This window comes from Barbatula barbatula (genome assembly GCF_947034865.1).
Source record: "Barbatula barbatula genome assembly, chromosome: 5".
NCBI classification, from domain to species: domain Eukaryota; kingdom Metazoa; phylum Chordata; class Actinopteri; order Cypriniformes; family Nemacheilidae; genus Barbatula; species Barbatula barbatula.
Window position 1 is genome coordinate 12,203,910 of NC_136769.1, and position 19,350 is coordinate 12,223,259.

General features: G+C 39.7%; 1 protein-coding gene across 1 annotated transcript; it reads left to right on the plus strand.

The window, feature by feature from the left end:
* The first annotated feature begins 1,806 nt into the window (after positions 1-1,806).
* On the plus strand, positions 1,807-19,103 carry c1ql1l2 (complement component 1, q subcomponent-like 1-like 2). Its single transcript, XM_079455856.1, has 2 exons — positions 1,807-2,989; positions 17,602-19,103. Exons 1-2 carry the CDS (start codon positions 2,378-2,380, stop codon positions 17,779-17,781), a joined length of 792 nt encoding a protein of 263 aa, XP_079311982.1. The 5' UTR covers positions 1,807-2,377; the 3' UTR covers positions 17,782-19,103.
* The last annotated feature ends 247 nt before the right edge of the window (positions 19,104-19,350 follow it).

A 19,350-nucleotide genomic window follows, 5' to 3' on the forward strand; every position in this document is an offset into this window, starting at 1 on the left:
TGTGGTTACACAAGGCGTTTCAGGCAGGTGTGGGTGAGCATTTGCTTTTAGAAAGAATGTGTGTTTTGTTCCGACATTAAATTTTTAGCAATTTTACGTGTCTAATACATGCATGGGCAACTTATAACACACCAAAGACACAGAAAAACACGTATTCGCACCATATCACCCATTTAAATATGGTAGTTTAAAGCAATGATTTATTGCATGTTTACCTTGGACAGACGTTTAATGAACGCATTCTTCTTTTATGGCAGGCTGGCTGACTTGTGTCAAGAGGACATACCGCCACCTACTGTCCCTGTGTATCTGATCTTATGTTTGACGTCTGTGTATGTGATGTTTATTTAACGTTTAGCCGTTATGCCTATCACTTTCATGACAATGACTTCTATGATATTTGACTGATCGTAGCGCTCGTCCTAAGCAATGCATCACACATAGTTGAACCCACGGATGATTACACCACACTTTAACATATGCCTTTTTCATCATTTATTGTTCTATTTGCCTTCTTAGAGTGCTTTCAGCTGTGAAGTAGCATGGTCGTTTACATTAGTTTAGCGGGGAAGATCCCAGGATTTCCAGATTTGCCTGAAAAAATCTGCCAAATGGCCATTCAAAGCGGGAGATTACAAACACTGAAATACTTGGCAACAGTGTAAGGTCCTGGCAGAGCGCAAATGTATCATAATATTTTAGCAAATCAATAGAGAACAATGCTCTAAATTTACTTTTTTCCTGGGTAGCACCATATCAAGTGCTACCGGTGCTCCCAATTTCAAGAGTTAGGAACACCCACCGAAAATGCCGGCTTATAAAACAGTAGTCTGAAGTCAAAAAGGAAGTACGTCACATAGTTTACTTCAGTGTTCAAAAATGAGGTGGATACAGCGACATTATTTACAACACTGATAACAGACAATTGCGCTTATCAACCACATGGGAGAACCCGTGAACAAAAGTTCTAAAGTGTCGCTTTAAGAATAGCAATATCATACTATATTACCTCACCTTGACTGGGTGTGTCAAGAATATGAATACTTAATATGCGTAATGACAAATGTAAATGAATTCTGTTGAAATTTATTTATTTGACCTCAGAAAGACAGATAGCTGCTCCGAATGAGGAGTTGGGGAGAAAGTATTTAAGATCTTAATAGTACTATAAAAAACAATAAAATGTCAAATTTTTCCTGATATGATGTTATTATATATAATATTATGATATAATATTATTCTGACATACAGGTTCACAATTTTATATTGGGCTCTGCTAGAATGTATGTAAAAAAACATATGATTTTTCCAATGAAAGCTCAGGTGGCTCACTCTGTTGTGATTGGTCAAACCAACACAGCATTTTCCCTGCTTTCGTTCTAGCATTGTTTGCCAGCCAAACAAGCCGCTAAGCTGGCATTATACAAATGTAAGACATTGTGACGTAGCCATGTCAAGGAAATAAAAGCAGGACAACCAATGCAGTGTTTTAGACACTTCGGGAAAAACGTTTTCTGTTGGAGAGTCATTTTGCCGTAGACTTTGTAATGTTTATGTGCATAAAAAGCTTTTTACACTGAAGAAAATGTATTTTTACTTTTTATATTTTGCTGTGGTGTCCCCTCCTCTTCTCTTGGTTACTTTTGCTTCGTTCGCCTGGCTGGTATTGCTGTGACGGAGAGAGAGAGAGAGAGAAGAGAGAGAGAGAGAGAGAGAGAGAGAGAGAGAGAGAGAGAGAGAGAGAGAAGGGAGAGAGAGAGTGGAGGGGTTACTCAGTATAAAACCCTCAGTCTGAGAAAACGCCTCTGCAAACATACCCTATCTCTCCTCCTCTCTTGTACATCTGCTGCTCACTCTCTTTCACTCTCTCCCTCGCTGTCCTTCACTCACATATGCACACTCGCTCGCTGGCTTCATACTCTCTTTCTCGTTGCTGCCTCTGCTGTTCCTCATTCTCTTCATAACCACGTGATGCAACTCTCTCTACCAGGCAATGGGAACGACTTTTTGGAAGAGTGTGTGAGTGTATTTGTATGCGTGTGTATGTATGTGTGGACTGAGTGTGTGAGCGAGCGGATGCAGGATCTGTAAGAGACTCTTTCCTATCAGCTCAACGAATCCAGTGAGCAAACCAGGGTGTGAACGGAGCTTGGCAAGTGTGTGAGGGTGTGTGCATGTGGGTCTCTGTCTCCTCCTCACATTTGGGATCCTAGGGCCCGGACCCCTCGCACCCCACTATCTATCTGTCTCTTTTTCTGCGGTCACCTCTTCTCCAGCAGTCACCATTTCGGCTCCCGGCAGACCCACGCTGGCTGCCCAGCCACTCCCGCGCCTCAGCCTGGGCAGGAAGACCCTGGTTGCGGCCGCTGTTGGGGTCATGCTGGTGCTGGTGCTGGTGGTGCTCATCCCTGTGCTGGTCAGCTCCGTAAGCAATGACAACAGCCACTACGAGATGCTGGGTACCTGTCGAATGGTGTGCGACCCATACCAGAACAAGGGCACCACCACAGGCATCGCCAGCACTGGCTCTTCTGTGCAGGCCGAGGCTGAGGCTTTGGCCGACCACAGCAACATGCCTCCACCCTCCACGCTCCTCCAGGGGCCACAGGGGAAGCCGGGCCGGCCAGGCAAACCGGGACCTCCGGGGCCACCAGGGGAGCCAGGGCCCCCGGGTCCAATGGGGCCCCCGGGGGACCAGTGGGACAGGGGCCGAAGCGGGGTTTTGAGTCTGGGCAACGATGGACCTATCAGCACAGTTACGTACAACACACACCCACGAGTGGCTTTCTACGCGGGACTGAAGAACCCACACGAGGGCTATGAGATTCTCAAGTTTGACGATGTAGTGACCAACCTTGGCAACAACTACGATGGCAGTTCAGGCAAGTTTATCTGCAGCGTACCCGGCACATATTTCTTCATCTACCACGTTCTGATGAGGGGTGGAGATGGAACCAGCATGTGGGCTGACCTGTGCAAAAACGGACAGGTGAGTGCCGGGGTTTTTTTCTTGTCTGTGCACCTGTGCTCTTTTGCAGATTTGCATGATACATGTTAGTAGTCCCGCTTCTGATTCTAAACATTTTTGAGCAGTGCAATTGTTTGCCATTGAGAGATGAGCTATTGCATGCTCTTTCTATAATTAAAATATGAATATTTCATATTTAGTCTTTCATTTCATACACTACACTTCATACTCACGTAGTTCTATATTTATTTATATTTCTTGTTTTAATTATTGCGTGTGTATATGTGTGTGTGGTCGGGCGATATACGCTGGTGGAGCTGGTTTTCGCAGCGCGGACCTCAAATTAATTAAACTGTTAAAAATGACCCCACAGAGGACAGTCGAGACTGTTACGCGTCCTCTATATCCCTTTGGTTTCGCTCTCTCCTCTTTTTTTATTTATTCGCGTGAAACTGGTGGAAGAAGCGATAACATCTGCTGTGTGTTTTTCGTCCCCCCAGAGCATGAGGGTGAAGTTCGCACAGCTGCGGCGTCGCACACACCCGGCGTGTTGAGACGCGCTGAATGCACGCTGACATTGAGCGCGTGTCCCCGTTAACAGAGGACAGATATAGTCTCTGTGCCTCTTATAGAATTCCCTTTGCATGTAACAGGCATAAACTTTGCCGCTACAAACTTCCTAATAAATGTTTCAGACATCGCATGTGTTTCAAAAATATCATCTAAGAAGCAGCCTTGGTCTAGATGCCTAAAAAGGGTATTAACTGTAATTATCAATATTTCGATGGTTTTAGGTCCAACTCATTGGTTTTAAATTGTATCACGTAAGATTTTGTTTTACACGGAACACGCATTGGTGGGACGCAGAAGAAAATGCAACGATCTGACAGAAATCCTGAAACTTCATGAACTTGTAAGAGAAAGACAGGCGACATTAAGTGTGTTCCGGATATTTAATGTGATCTCTTTTATTCCCTGTAATATTCTATCTTTCCATTAAAGTGCGCGCCTGTTCTACAGTTTGGGTTGTTTTTATGATTAAAAAACGCGTTGTGTAAAGATCTAAAAATATCCATAAATAGCGGAGGTCTAATATATTCATTCGTGGCTGCTGGAGCTGTGTGGCGCGCGGGTCTCTAAGTTGGGCGAAAGTGCACGTGAGTGTCGTCCGAGTTCTGCGGCACGCAAACGGGAAGACTGTCGATATATTTATGGATATATTTCATTCCATTTAGTTTCCTGTCTACACCTGACCTGTCATTAGCTATTCAAACAATTTCCATTTGTGTTCACAAGAACACAATCCTTTATAAATGTTTGCGCTTTGTTTTAATGGCTCTCAACGTCAATCTTATTTCAGGTCACGAAAATAAACTGAAATAAATCTTAGCTTGGTGGAACTGATATTCGATAACTTAATATTTAAGAATAACAACAAAAATAAAACAACAACATTATTATTTTAAAAGTATCAATATGCGTTAAAAGGTGCTGTTAAAAAACTACTTTTGTTTTTACAAAACGAAATTTCTGTTCGGATCTGCCTCATATTTATGCTCGCTTTAGTGCTTTTTAACGGACATCATTGTTCTGCGTGATTTTGTTTGCGTTTTGCCAAATAACACACAAATGTTCAAACATTATGAGGTGCCATGAGCGAGTTAGAAAATCTCGGTTGAAGGTCTTTGTAGGCGCATGAATAAAAACAACCATTTGCCTGACAGCACTAGCGAAGTATACAGTAACATTTATATTTGCCTATTTAACCGATGTGAGAGAGAGACAACAAACTATTGGAACTGAAAATGGGGTGAGAAGAGCATCACCTGAAGGGCGCGTATGTTTTTAGTCTTTATGTGGCCTGGAGGTCAACCCGCGCCGGACGCAGCGTTGCCGCGGCAACCGGCGCTTTCGAAAGACAGGTGATATTTCAGCCAGATAAATACAATTACAGACACGAGCACATCCAGCAGCGTCTCTTAAAGGAAATAGTTCAACTTACACCAAAGGATGGTCAAAGAGAGAAGACAGACAGACGTTTTACTGTCCAATAGAGAGATAACCATCACTTCGAATTAAAATGCCTCTATTCCCCAATATCTCTCTTTCTGGCTCATTGCTCATATTTCTCTTTTATCATTACATTTACAAAAGTACTTTATTAGATTAAACCGAACATACTTTTTGGAGAGACAAGACACATTTTCCTAGATCCCCTTATTGCCATATCTGATCTTGATCTTCTCCTCTAAAATGACATCAGCACTTTTGATTTGATTCATAATGTTTTAATCTAGAAACACAGGCTTGCAAAGCAGGGATAATTTGAAAAAACACCCCCGAGAAAGTGTCCCGTAGAGACTGCAAGCACCGTTAATGTGTATACTTGCTAAAAGTTGGTTACAGGGGGAGCTTTTCTGCTGCTTTAGATTTCTTTGTTTTCTGTGCCCTGACAAGATTTCCTAAGCAAAACCATAAAAGAAAGACACTAAAGGCAAGAGCAGGCAAAAACTGTTGGAAGCCCAGTTGCATTTATGGAGTGTGTGAAGAAACAGCATCGGGGAAGGAGAGCATATGTTGTTGTAAAGCACCGTCTGTTGAACACAATGGGTCCTGATCTCTAGAGACCATCTTTACAGACACTTTAGGCAGACATAGGAGACGGGACTTTCTTTTGAGAGTAAGCTAATCTTTATAAAGTGGTTACTGCTTCACTTATTAAACCGCTGTGAGAGGAACTGCAGAGATGTGTGTGAGAGAGTTGACGGGACTTTAAGGAAACTGCTGTTGGATGCATGGTTGTGGAGTCACACGTTTTGCTTAAGAGTTTAAAACAAGCTTTCATTGTTAAACTTAGTTGCTGTGGCTCTTATTGAAAGAGTATTAAAGTAGGGTTTCTGAATGGCAGTGATGGAGTACTGACAGACTTTCAGCTAGTCTGCTGCACCTCTGTGGACTTCCTCTATTATTCAAGTGGCCACTAACCATACAAACACACACACACAGCTGGTGTGAGAGGTGTACGTTTGGGTGACTAGACTGAAAATAAAGAATATTTGTGTTCCCTTCAGATTTCAATGTGTGCTTAGTGTTTGTGTGGAGGTAGTAGATAGTTTTGCTTGTGTTTTATAGATTTCACGCACACACACACGCACGCACGCACGCACGCACGCACGCACGCACGCACGCACGCACGCACGCACGCACGCATGCACACACACACACACACACACACAGGATGCAATTCATTTAATCCATTTCCACTCCACTTCCCAAGCTCCTTCTGTTTATTCTTCTCTATCATAACTTCTTCCTGAATTTGCCAAATGTTTTCCCCAAATAAAAGCATTTTGCCAGATGGACGTGTACAGATGCCCATGATTTCCGTTTGAAATTCCACTGGCCCTGCAAATTTAACGGCTTTAATGGGAATTTCGCTTCAAATGTGATAAAGGAGAGGGAAGGGAGCGAAAAATAAAAGGCTGGGGAAAGAAAAGGCGCCTGCAGTGTGCCAAGGATTCTTTTTAATCGTAATTAAAAACTTTGAACTCAATCCAGATTGCGCTGGCACCTGTCCTTGTGTTCCTTCTGTTGATATTGTCATTAATCCACCCAAACCCATTCTGACTTCATTATAAGCAAATGCATCCAGGCACTCTGTGTTTCTCAAGAGGATCCTTGTGAATAATCTTGCTGTCTTAGACCACACTCGCACTAGCGTGCGCACACACATATGTATGTGTGTTTTACAAAGATTTAGTTGTTTGGTTTACAGCTGATTTATACTCTAAGACACTAAATAAGTTTCGCAGTGTTCGCATGACACTGCAGTATGGTTTAGTTTGTATTTGATCTCTTATTAAACAAGAAATTCTATATTACTTTCTAAACCATAAGACATACTGTATATATTTACATATATGTATTTGGCAGACACTTATCCAAAGCGACATTTTTTTATATTCGCAAACACAGAATATAGTAAATTTTCACCAGAGAAAAATTCTCACCCTCTTGTCAATTCAAACACGTACAACTTTGTTTCTTCCGCAGAACACAAAAGAAGATGTTTTGAAGGACTTTGGTAACCGAACAGCACTGGTCACATTTCACTTCTATTGTATGGCCACAGAACAAATGCAAATGAATGGGGGTAAACATTTTTCTAAATATCTTCTTTGTGTTCTGTGGAAGAAAGAAAGTCATACAGGTTTGAAATGACAAGAGGTTGAGTAAATGATTACAGAACTTTTATTATTGGCTAAACTATCACTTTAAATGAATAGTGTTACAGTAAAAATGTGTCCATAAAAAAACCGACTAAATATTAAAATATGACAGCAGAGAATTGAATCATATTCTCAAAAAAGCATTTTATACCGTGTGCACAGATAATAATTATGCTAACATGCACTAAATATGTGTTAATAAGACCAAGAAGAGTTGAAGCAATACTTAAGTGTATGTTGTGTGAATGTGTGTATCCACAAAAGCAGAAAAACACTCTTCACCATCTGGAGCAGGGAAAATGTTTTTCAGAGGCATGTTTTTAATTACACAGTTCAATGTTCAGTTATTAGAGCCTCGAAAATAAATTGTGTTTAATTACACACGGTACATAAATGGGATGTTGTTCATCCACACAGAGACGGACAGGTAACATGTTGCTGGAGGCAAAACAGCCCCAAGATCAACAGAAAAAATGTAACAGAAAAAGTTCACATATAAACTGAATACAAAATCTTTCAGTTGTCTTTTCAGTGATGTTCTTTTAAAGCAAACTTGTTATCCTCAAAATAATCTCCAGAAGCATCTTTTAACAAGTCCAATAAGCAGTGCTCTTAAATAACAGCTTGTTAATTTGTGTTAGAGTTAGTGGGTGTACTCGTGTTTCACTCAAACACACTTTTCCTGCTGTTCGCTTTTTCTAATCAGCTGTTGAGGCTCTGGGGCGGGGCCTTTGCCCCTGATCTGATGTCTAATTGGACACTAAATTTGTCACCCGGTGGAGCAGAACATTAAAACCAGCCTAATTGGGTGCTGTACGGTTATTAGAACGGGATTTGCCCGCGCTGCTAGGAAATGCCACGCGTGTCAGATGTGTCTGGGTGACATGGAGCAAGCACTGCGGTGGAATCCATCATTTATTTATAGACGGGGAACTTAACTTTTAAAGTATAGTCCTTAGGCACCTCAGCTGTATCTGCAGTGTTCCTCAAATGCACATCAGTCAAATATCCAGCCCAGAGAGACTCCAGCAGTACTGCTGTCTGTGTTGTTTTGTGGCGTATATGTAGAATACGTGCGTTAAAATAGTTGTGCCTCCCGTTCTGATTGACTGCAGGACAATGACTCATGAGAGGACCCTCTTCTTTTTTAATGAACACACATGCATTCAAACTGATACCCACTCCCCCTCTCGTCTCATCGATCGTGTTAAACACATCCCTGGGAATAACAACTTGGTCCTCAGCAAAGTTCCCCTGTAAACACCTTGAAGCTTCAATTATGTTTTCAATGAACGTTCCACTCCCTGAATTATCCCTCCGCTCTGTCTCCCGCGCTCAGTCCAGTTACCCGGTTGAATTAGTCAGCGTGCATGCGTGCATGTTTAACACCTCGTTCACCTCGGAAAATAAACAACAGCTACTGTAAGATAACAGTCATTCGCCGAGCGGCAAATGATGAATAGGGCAATTCATGAAAAATGTATGCCGCAGCAGAAACCACGAGTCTCTCCCTTGCTCGCATCCCTCGGTCCCTCTCCTCATCTTTCTCTCCCTCTCCTTCAATCTCCCTAAAGACCAGAATTACTGCACTCTCCTCATTACAGCCATGAGAGGAGGTGAGACTGCTCTATCACACAATAATGCTTTATAACGTGGTGTGATGCTTCATTCGCAGCTATACGGTTAGCTCAGAGGTCAAGACATCTTGCAAGCCCTGGGTGATTCTAGGATTTCCGCCTTCGGGGGCTCTGTCTCTATTGAGTGTGAGAGGTGCAGGCTTGGATGCTTAGTACTTTTGGCTTTAAGAGGTCATGAGGTCAAGTTGAGATTGACTGATATTTAAAAAAATGAATCTATTTACATGACATCTGTTTTTCATACTGTAGATGTACATCACCAATATTTGTTTGCAATTTATTTTTTGATTGTACTGGATGCATATCAGCCTGATGGGTGATAAAAGAGAATCTGCAATGTTGTTTGTGTGTGTGCGGAGGAAGCGCCACGTGCTGCTCAAGAGAACAATGCCGCTGTCAACCTATGCTGCTGGATAGACTAAATCAACTTTTTAACATTTTCTTAGACATGTTCACATAATAAAGTTATCAGATGGGTTCTGGATCGGTCTATGCTTTACAATGTAGCCAGTAATTCATAACATGCTGAATACTTTATATTTTGTTTTATAAAGGCTTCAGATGTAGTATAGTGTGTTTGATGCACTGTAAAGAAAATGTTGGTTCAACTTAAAATTTTAAAGCAACAAGATTACTTATTTTTTTCGAGTTCATGTAACTTTAAATGTTTGTCAACTCAACGAGTATAGTCAACTCAACAAGAAAATATTTTTAAGTTGAAGTTACTCAAAGGCAACCAGGTTTTTTAGTTGAAGCGAAAAAAAAATGTTTTACACTGTACAGTTCAGGTTCAATATTTTTGCTAAAAGGAAATCACTAAAAAGTAAGTTAACAGTGAATATCAAATTGTATAATTATACAAATACAGCTTTTAAATGTTTCTCTAGCAAAAAATGGCTGTTTTAAGTGTAATCTCCATTGATTTTTTTAGATATGTTTTTCACAAAAAACTGGAATAGTCATGATGTCAAAGATGTGGAAGCCCAATAACTAAGTGTCACTGTGTGTGTGTGTGTGTGTGTGTGTGTGTGTGTGTGTGTGTGTGTGTGTGTGTGTGTGTGTGCGTATGTAGGCTTAGAATTGTTTTTGTGCACAAATGTCAGCAACCGTAGGAAAGCTGGCCTGGCATGAGCTGCTGGCATCCTCATCTCTATAACCAGCTGGCCCTCGTCTATCATGTCCATCAGCATATCACATTTTTATTATAAACTCTCAGTAATAACTTCATTATGAGCACTTCTGAAGTTTCATCAAAATATTTCTCTTTTACCACTTTTGTCCTTATTTCTCTGCACAAACACCTCTGCCCGTTCCTTTCAAGCAGTTCTAATCATTGTTTAAACATCATAGCAACGTTCTCTAAGCATTCCTGGAGATCGCTGTCAAGACAAAGAGCAGCTGGGTAGATTAATCTCTCTGGGTATCTCGGCGTGGTAGCGCGACAGATGGAAATGAAAGCATGGCACCTTCGCTTTTGTTCTTCACAACTTATCTTGTCTTTAATCAGGTTTGCGTCACTATTAGGTGAAAAAACAGCACACAGAAGTCTATGATGTTCTCGGCAACATGCAAGCATCTGGCACCATCTCATCTGTGAGTGGATTTTTCTCCGAGCGCTGTATGAAGTGCTCCGCTAAGCCTCGATCAGAGATGCAGCTCACAGTCCACCTTTTAAGAATAATTTAAGCCGACGTATGCTTTCATTGAACCACAATCTGATCTTGCAATACAGGCAAGGGTACAGGGAGTCAACTGGTGTCAATCACATTGAAATAAAATGAGGCAAGAAAACAGGGGGATGTGGAGAACACATGATGTGTCCAACAGGATTAATAGGTGAAATATATCAAATGGTTGTGAGACAGATCAGATCATGGCAGGGAGATCCACTGGCAGTACTTTTCATCAGAGCATGTTTAATCCTTTATTAAGCAGTGGTCTCAAAGAAGGAGGTGACATTTTATTTTAAAATATTGGAGGCTGAATTGTGTCTTAATGTGCTGCGAGTGTCACCAAACATTACTGCAAAATTGTTTATAAACAAGTTTCCTCATGTGCTGCCATTGGTCAAACATTCCGCTTCAGAACAGAGTTTTTGATAATGCCACTAAGCCACGGTGTTTACACTTATGGGAATTCAGCCTATGAATAGCTTTCTTATGGATGTCTCTGCAGAATTAGAATAAGAGGAAAAATGATGCATTAAATAACAAAATTAAATGCAAGATGCGTGCCAGATAATGTCAGATAATGTGATTTCTACACATTTATGCCTCAGACCTGCAGCAGTAAATGGCCAAATAGACTTTGAAGTCAGACTTTGAAATTCCAAAAAGCCATCCATGACAGATTTCTAAAACACAGGACATATACAGTGCATCTGAACAACTATAAGCACACTGACATATATTCATTGCAACTCTCTTATAAAACAGGGACAAACAGCTGCATGCCAGAGCGGGGCCGCCGGTTTCTGTCTGTATGAAACGCTAAATGCAGCCTGTCTGTCCCTGTAACACATCCCTAAAGCCCAGCTCTGTCTTTGTAGTTATATTCTTTGACTTTGCCCAACTTTGTTCACGGTTTCATGCTTAAACCCTCCACCTCTCATTTATTTCCCTCCACAGTCCTTTTCTTTCCTGCTATTTCTCTCCTTGTTGAAGCTAGAAGTTTATCACAATGACAATCTTTGGTAACGATTTCGTTTACGAGTCACCTGACGCAGATGCTTGGAGGGCATCATAAATGAAATATTTACAGCGTACTTGTAAGAGGCGATTGATGTATCCGTCTCTCTATTTGATTTCTGTTACGCCGAATTGAAACGCTCTGTGCGTTTGAGTTTTTTACATCTCCTCGTAGCTCCGGCCGCGGCTCTAACAATAAAATCACTCAAACAATATTGTAAATCAAACACAACACAACATCTGTCATTCAATCTTTATAAGACTTTACAAGCATGGATTTCAATGGCGTTTCAATTGTTTTTTAATTAGTCTGAAATGACTTCCATGCGCAGCCGGCGATGGAAGTCCGGCCTCCCAGAGGAGGCTAATATTAAAAATAAAAAAGATTAAAACATGTTTCATCGAAATTTTCTCCAACATATCCCACGCACTCCCTGGGCACTAAGAGCTCACCCTTTAATAAGGCCATTGCGCAGGCTGTGTGTGTGCTAAAGGCGGATTATTTTATATTAATATGCACCGGACGATCGTCGCCATGGAGTCAGAATAGCAGCCTTTGTTTGCACATCGATATTAGAGTCACAGATTTAATCAAGAAGGTAAACAATGACTCAAAAAAAGATAGAGAATAAAAAACTATAGAGCAGAGAGTTATCTTGGTTGGGTAATAGAAAGTCCTCTTTCATTTGACCAACATAGTCTTTATATGATAATGAGAAGCTGTAGAGAGCACAATAGCTCTACTGTTGCTTCATTACACAATCAAGGGTGTCATCCAAAACAAACTTTACCTCTTAATATGGACTTTCTAAGAATAAAATGCTGACTGAAGTCTTTTAAACATTGTTTTCTTGAAGGGCTGCCAATTTAGCGTATATATACGTTCCATTATTAATTCAAATAAGACGCTAAAAAATGAATGCCTTTAATCATGCTTGATATATAACGTTTTGATGAATTTGCAGTTTGTACAGGCAACACACAAAAACAAAAAATATGACTTGTATAAAACACACAAAACAAACTTCTAAAGCCCCTTTTTGTAATATGTAATCAATGCTTCTGTCCGCCAAGATAATACAATGATTTATAATAAAATGAAGTGTTATAATGTTCTTTTTTCTTTAAATATTGATAATTCCACTTATTAATCACCATCACCATCAGCCCGTCCTTGTTGGCAGAGTCTATTTGCGCTAGCTCCGCCCACCGATATGTGATTGGAATAGGGAAAGTGTTAGAACGACGCCATTTCAAACAGCGACTCCAGTGGTGTGAGGGGTAAAATCTGCATAGCTTGGCACTGGAGACCGGGTTCCTAATCCACCTCTTGATGAAAACGCTCATTAACCTTTTTCTAGTACCTTACAGATCACAAAGGCATTTGTTTTCAATAAAAAAAATGTAAGACTTAAAATGTATTGTTATTCATATATGTTTAGGGTAAGGTAAGGGGTAGGTGTAGGTGTAGCTGTAGGGCTTTAATATCTCAATAATATTTCAATAATTTGTATAAATATAATGATTAACACTCTGTTGTTATTGCATAATGTTTAATGCACAACAATACTGAGGTGCAAATAGTACCGTTATCTGCCACTATTTATAAGTAAATAACATCGAACCACAATTTCAACTTTTTCCAAAGAAAATACAGCTATTTTCTGCTAGTGTAAATAACATATCGCTAAGAAATGCTACTATTCTCACTTAGTGTAAGCAGAACCTACTACTATTTAAACGTAGTGTAAATAGCATCAACACTTAGTACAAATAGCCACTGCCTTAATATTATTGACATTTAAATCGATTGACAGCCCTACAAGTATTCCAACCATCATGCAGCTATATAGCAAAGTGTCTCAAACAAACTTTGAACACAAGTCACTTCATGAACATACAGATGGATTAATTTTTTGTTCCAATTAACTTCTTAGTAGGTCAAAGTAAATAGCCACTCACACTTTTTCCACTGTTGGTTACATTGGGGCTCCGATTGGGGAGAAATTTGTTGATGGCCTATAAAATATGCAAATTTCAACCATTCACTTTTACTTGATCTGGGCTGCGTTTTCTGATAACGTTGTCTCTTAGCACGCTACGAATACTCTAAAGTTACAACTTAACTCCAGTTATACCTTTTCTAGGCTTGTCTCCCGAACTATACCTTAGAAGGTTACTATCTTACGTCCCACGTTACCAGTAGCTTGTCCATGGCAGTGGTTGTGAATTAATGGATATCGATCTTTCGACAATCAACTATTACCTCTATACAGGTACTGCTTCACTGTGTTATGTGAGGTAGCAGCGTTCTTTATAAAACAAGCACTTTAGAAATAGCTGAAGTTGCATTTATTAGGACTCATAGGATGAAAAAAACAATTTGGTTTATTTATTAATCACACTTACAATATCAAGGTGATTAATATAAACAAGTATGCCATAACTGTGCAGGCCTGTATATTGATATTGAAAGTAAACTTATTTATTCATGACAAGTAAAATAAAAATGCCTTTGTTTGGGAACCCCTTATTTGTCATAATATATGTTGCTATAAGTGTCATAATTTACACAATAAAAGCACAGAACGCAGAACATATAATCAACAGCTATAGTAGGAAAAAGGAGCTGAATTTAGGGGCTGTTCCGTTGAGGTTGTCTGGACAAAGTTAGACCAAGATCCAAAAGCTGCTGAATTTGCTGCAGTGGCAGGTTCACTTTTCTATAATAATTATAATAATAATATATTGCAGCATAAATTGTAGCCAGGTTTTTTACAAATGAAATGCTCTAAAATGCACCACGGATGGCACCATCTTTGATTTAGCCAAAAAGAATTGCTGTATTGCTGCAGTGTGACTAAACTTTATACCACAATCTTTCTTTTTAAATACAGTATACTCCAAATTCTTTGTGTAGCCTTGCTGAAGCACCTAATCTAGATAATATCATTAAAAAGCTAAGAACCATCCGTGTAAAGACGATTATATTCTTAGCATGAAAACACGTCAATATACTGGTATTTTTAACTTTAGAATTTTATTTTTATAGACTGAGATGTAAAGAAGCTTTTTTCCACAGTGGCCACTAGCGGGGTGAACTCTTAACAGTGATGAGGTATGACTTACAGAAGGTACAACATTTCAGGAAACACATATTAACGATAAGGTACAGCTTAAGGTATAACTAAAGAAAGATGTAGCGTAAAGAAGGTTTCTGGAAACGAACATGTTAAGGCTCTTTTATAGCTTCTTTTATAACCTTTAACTGACGACAGAACAGTAATTTGTAAATTATTCAAGGGTAATTTAACAATAATCAGATGGTTAAAGGTTACTGCTGAAAGTAAAGTAAGTGAAAAAACATTCTGAGGAAAACTCTAGCATCATGTTTGCCGATGCCACTTAGTTTAGGATTATGTATTTACCACTATTAAATGAATATATTTTTATAGTGGCTTACTTGTCCAAATATTTTTGCTGTATTTACAGATCACACTGCAGGTGTACAGAGCAGACGCTTCAACCAACAATACTAACCCCTGATCCTATATATTTTTATAGCCTGTTCACATTTCTCTTAATTTCTTCTTTCTCTGAACTCTGTCCATCATAATTAAAGAATACATTACAGTCCCTCGCTGACACACCCACTGCCGTTCAGTTGAAAATGAAAACTAATGAGAGGGCTCTGCTGTGTTTGCGGATCTCGCTGTCTCCCTGAGGAGAGCTGTAACCCGTCTCTGGATTATTGAGAGCTCCAGATCTCTCTGGCTCAGCAAATGGGCATTGAAACAGAGGGGAAATTTAAGGCAATGTCACTCATGTCCTGCAGCATTCTTACACTGGCATATTCAGTAAACAATGTCTGATCAATATGGAGCCGTTCTGGCAAGCACTGCCTTTGCACAAAACTGAAAAACGCAGCAGAATTTCGATTTCAAAGAATTGGCAGAATTGGCTCTTTTTAAATATCTTAACAATATTTATAGTATTTTTTAAATGGCTTTATCACTGAAGTTTAACAAAGCATCCTAATATGTCCTTGTTCAGCCCCAGTTCCACAGCCCAACACATCCATATGGCCTTGACCTCAGGGAATCCCCTCTGCCTGGGTATTTACAGCCACGTCGCGTTTGTTTGCCTGAATGAAATTAGACAGGGCCACACAAGCGCTTAACTTCAAACATTGGCTGACGTTTCAATGGGACAGGTGTGCCTGGCAAATCAAACCCGCCATTTGCACAACCAACACAAACATCCCAGCTCTGCTGCAAAACCTATGAGCTGCCATGTTGCACAATGCCTACATAGGTCTGCAAAGACGTAAACTCACAAATAAAAGAAAGATTAAACTTTCAAAAATAAAGGTGCTTCACGATGCCACAGAAGAACCTATTTTATCTAAATGGTTCCATAAATAACCTTTAACATCTGAAGAAACTTTCCAAAGGTTCTTTTTGAAACTAAAATGGCTCTTCTTTGGGGGCATTCAGACCACAGGAATGATTTCGTAGTTCCAAAGTTCTCCTCTTGCTTTAACAAAGACAAAACATTAGTGTGTCAGCGTGCATAAAAGGAGCAGTTAAAGATGTTGCATTTGCCTGTTCACATTTTATCTACACTCAGCCTGTCTAAAAATAAAGGTGCTTAACAGGTTCTTCAAAGCGATGCCATAGAATAACCATTTTTGATTCCACAAGGAACCATTCAGTCAAAGGTTCTCTAAAGAACCATCACTTTCTTACTTTGTTATAATCTGAAGAAAAAGATAGGTTCTTCAGGTGTTAAAGGTTCTTTATGGAACCAAAAGGTTCTTCTATGGCACAAAGAACCTTTTGAAGCACCTTTTTTTTAGAGTGTATGCAGGATAATTTCAGACCACTCCCCTTCTAGAATTAACGTTCTTTCTCTATTAGATATCAATATTTCCAGTAAGCATGAGTTACTTTGTGTGGGAGGAACGCACTCCCCCACATACACTGCTGTTGATTATAAAAGCGTATTGGGGTTTCGCTGTAACACCTCAGCCCACGGAGCTCTCCCTCGGGTCTGAGAAAACCTTTAAAACACAACTCTTAATTAAAGACAGACCAGAGGTCGCCTAGAACACGAGGACACAAAAAAACAATCCCACACGCATGCATCCGTCCACTCTTTTTAACTACCATTAACAATTATTTGAAGCCCAACTTTCTGTCTCATAATGAACTGGAAGAAAAGACAGACTGTCACTTTTATTGCTTTTCCAACGTGTTCACAAAACACAGAGAAAGACGCTGGCTGGTGCACCGCTGTACATATTGATGCCCTCACCAACCCCAACTTTAATTCACCAACCAGATTACTGAAATCCGCAGCAATTTCCCAAACGCTGTCGTGTGACACTCGAACAAATCCACACATATTAAATCTGTTCACGTCTCAATCTTTTCTCTGCCCGCTCAGGTGAACAGTAACTGTTACCGTCGATTTGAATTGTGCGTCAATGTGTGCGAGCGCATTTTTGGAGTCAAACGGTTACGTCTCCGAGGATTTCTGATATTTCATGTTTAATGAGGGAGATTTTGACCTTTGCAGAGGTTGGGGATTTTATGCATTCGAGTCGAATTAGGAGATTTTTACTCATTTCTACTCTACTAATTACATTCTGGTGAACTGCACTGCCAGCGCTTACCATGAATGATGTGCTTTAAAGGGATAGTCCTCCCAAAAATGACAATTCTGTCATGAATTACTTACTCTAGTTGTTTCAAACCTGTATACATTGATTTGTTTGGTTGAACACAGGGAAAGATGTTTGGACGAATGCTTGTAACCAAACAGTTCTTGGACCCCATTTACTATAGTAGTAGGAATCATTACAATGGTAGTAAAAAGTGCCCCAGAACTGTTTGTTGACCTGCATTCTTAAAAATATCTTCTTTTGTGTACAACAGAACATAGAAATGTATACAGATTTGGAACAACTCGAAGGTGAGTAAAATGACTGTTTTGAGTGAACTGTGTATGAAATTTAGCAGCATCTGTGTGATCAGACATTATCTTTCTATTATTTACTGTTTCTCTCTCTCATGTAGGTGCGTGCCAGTGCGATCGCTCAAGATGCCGATCAGAACTATGACTACGCCTCTAACAGTGTGATCCTGCATCTAGATGCCGGGGACGAAGTCTACATCAAACTGGACGGGGGCAAAGCCCACGGAGGCAACAACAACAAATACAGCACCTTCTCCGGCTTCATTCTTTACGCTGACTGAATTAATAAACAATTGTGGAAAATAAAGAGATGTAGAAAAGGAAAAAGAAAAGTGAAGGATGGAGCATTTATCATCCCAATTCTTCATTTAACATGGATTTTTCCCTTGCTTCAACACACACCTAAGTTTTCATCAGACTGAAATGGTAGAGACTCAGTGGAATGAGGGTTCAGTAGCTTCTCTTCACACTGATGATTGGCAAAAGGAAATAAAGTGATAAATAGTTTTTTCTTTTACAGTATTTGTTGAAAGGACAGTTTGTCTTGTTTCAAAGCTCCATGGGTGACATAAATATCGTCCTTCAATGTGTCTCCTAAGTAAACCTTTCTCAACTACAGATATCTATTGAGAAAAGAAGGTTGTTAAAATGTCCTTAACTCCCTGTGGAAGAAAGGATGTTAATTTTAAAGGCTTTGTTCAAAATCTAAGGCTCAAAGACAAGTAACATAAAGATGAGATTTGGGACGATGCATTCAATTGCTCCTTACTTCTACATTGGGCACAGCACCCCCTGTTGACTGTTGTTGGTAACTGGGTTCAATCTGCATTATTTCGTATGTATGGTACTCTGTTGAAACTGCAGTGGTCAATGATCTTTGTGGATGAATGTTATTCCTTACAGGCATTTAAAACATTATCACTCCATTTTCATTACTTTCCCTTCCCTTGTCAATTAGCACTCACCCTAAACTCCCCTTTCGCCCAACTCCCGCCCCTCTGCATCCCCCAAAAAACACTACAACATGATTATCACTACACTGCACTTTAGCTCATGTAAAATTGATAAATTAAATGTTTCCCCTTTCAACAGAAGAGGTCCCATCTTTTAAAATCAAGAAATAGGACTCTTTACATTCAGATATATTCAGGACTATTTGCTAAAATTGTATTGATTTTGACGTGGGGTGGAGGGGGCATATCTGAGGAAGAAAAGTACAGAGGGAAGTCGAGGGGCTTCACCTGTCACTCAGTCAGCAGCGTAAATATTTATGCAACATTATTTTATTCTTATGGGGTGAATGAATGCGTGCAAATGAGCTTTCTTCGTAAGCGTGCCCATGTGTGTGCGTGTGTGTCTGTACCAACACCAGAGCATGACCTGTATTTCGTCTTTGCCACATTATTGGTTTGAGAAATGTTCTATACTTAAGCCAGTCAAAGAAGTGATATAAAGCCAATGAGAATGCATCAGACCCGTTTAGCTATGCCTCTACAAAGATATACAAGAAATAATAAAGTTGTAAATGAAATAATTCTATGCTATGTTTGTCAGTCCTACTCTATCTTTTGGAAATGTTGAATAAATTTAAATAACAAATGGGACATTTGGAGTCTGTGGTGTAATGTTTTCAACAATGCAAAAACTGTCTCTGGATAAAGACCATTTGCATTAATCTTCAGATTTATCTCATATTTTGCGTTATAGGCTATTTAAGACATTAGTCATTTAAAATGGCATTGCAATAATTCAAAGCAAAAGCAAATATGCATATTTACAGTGTTTTTTGTTTGTTTCCTTTCTCAAGATTCCTTCCTCTCGTCGCTCTATTTTTATCTTGTACCTGTCAC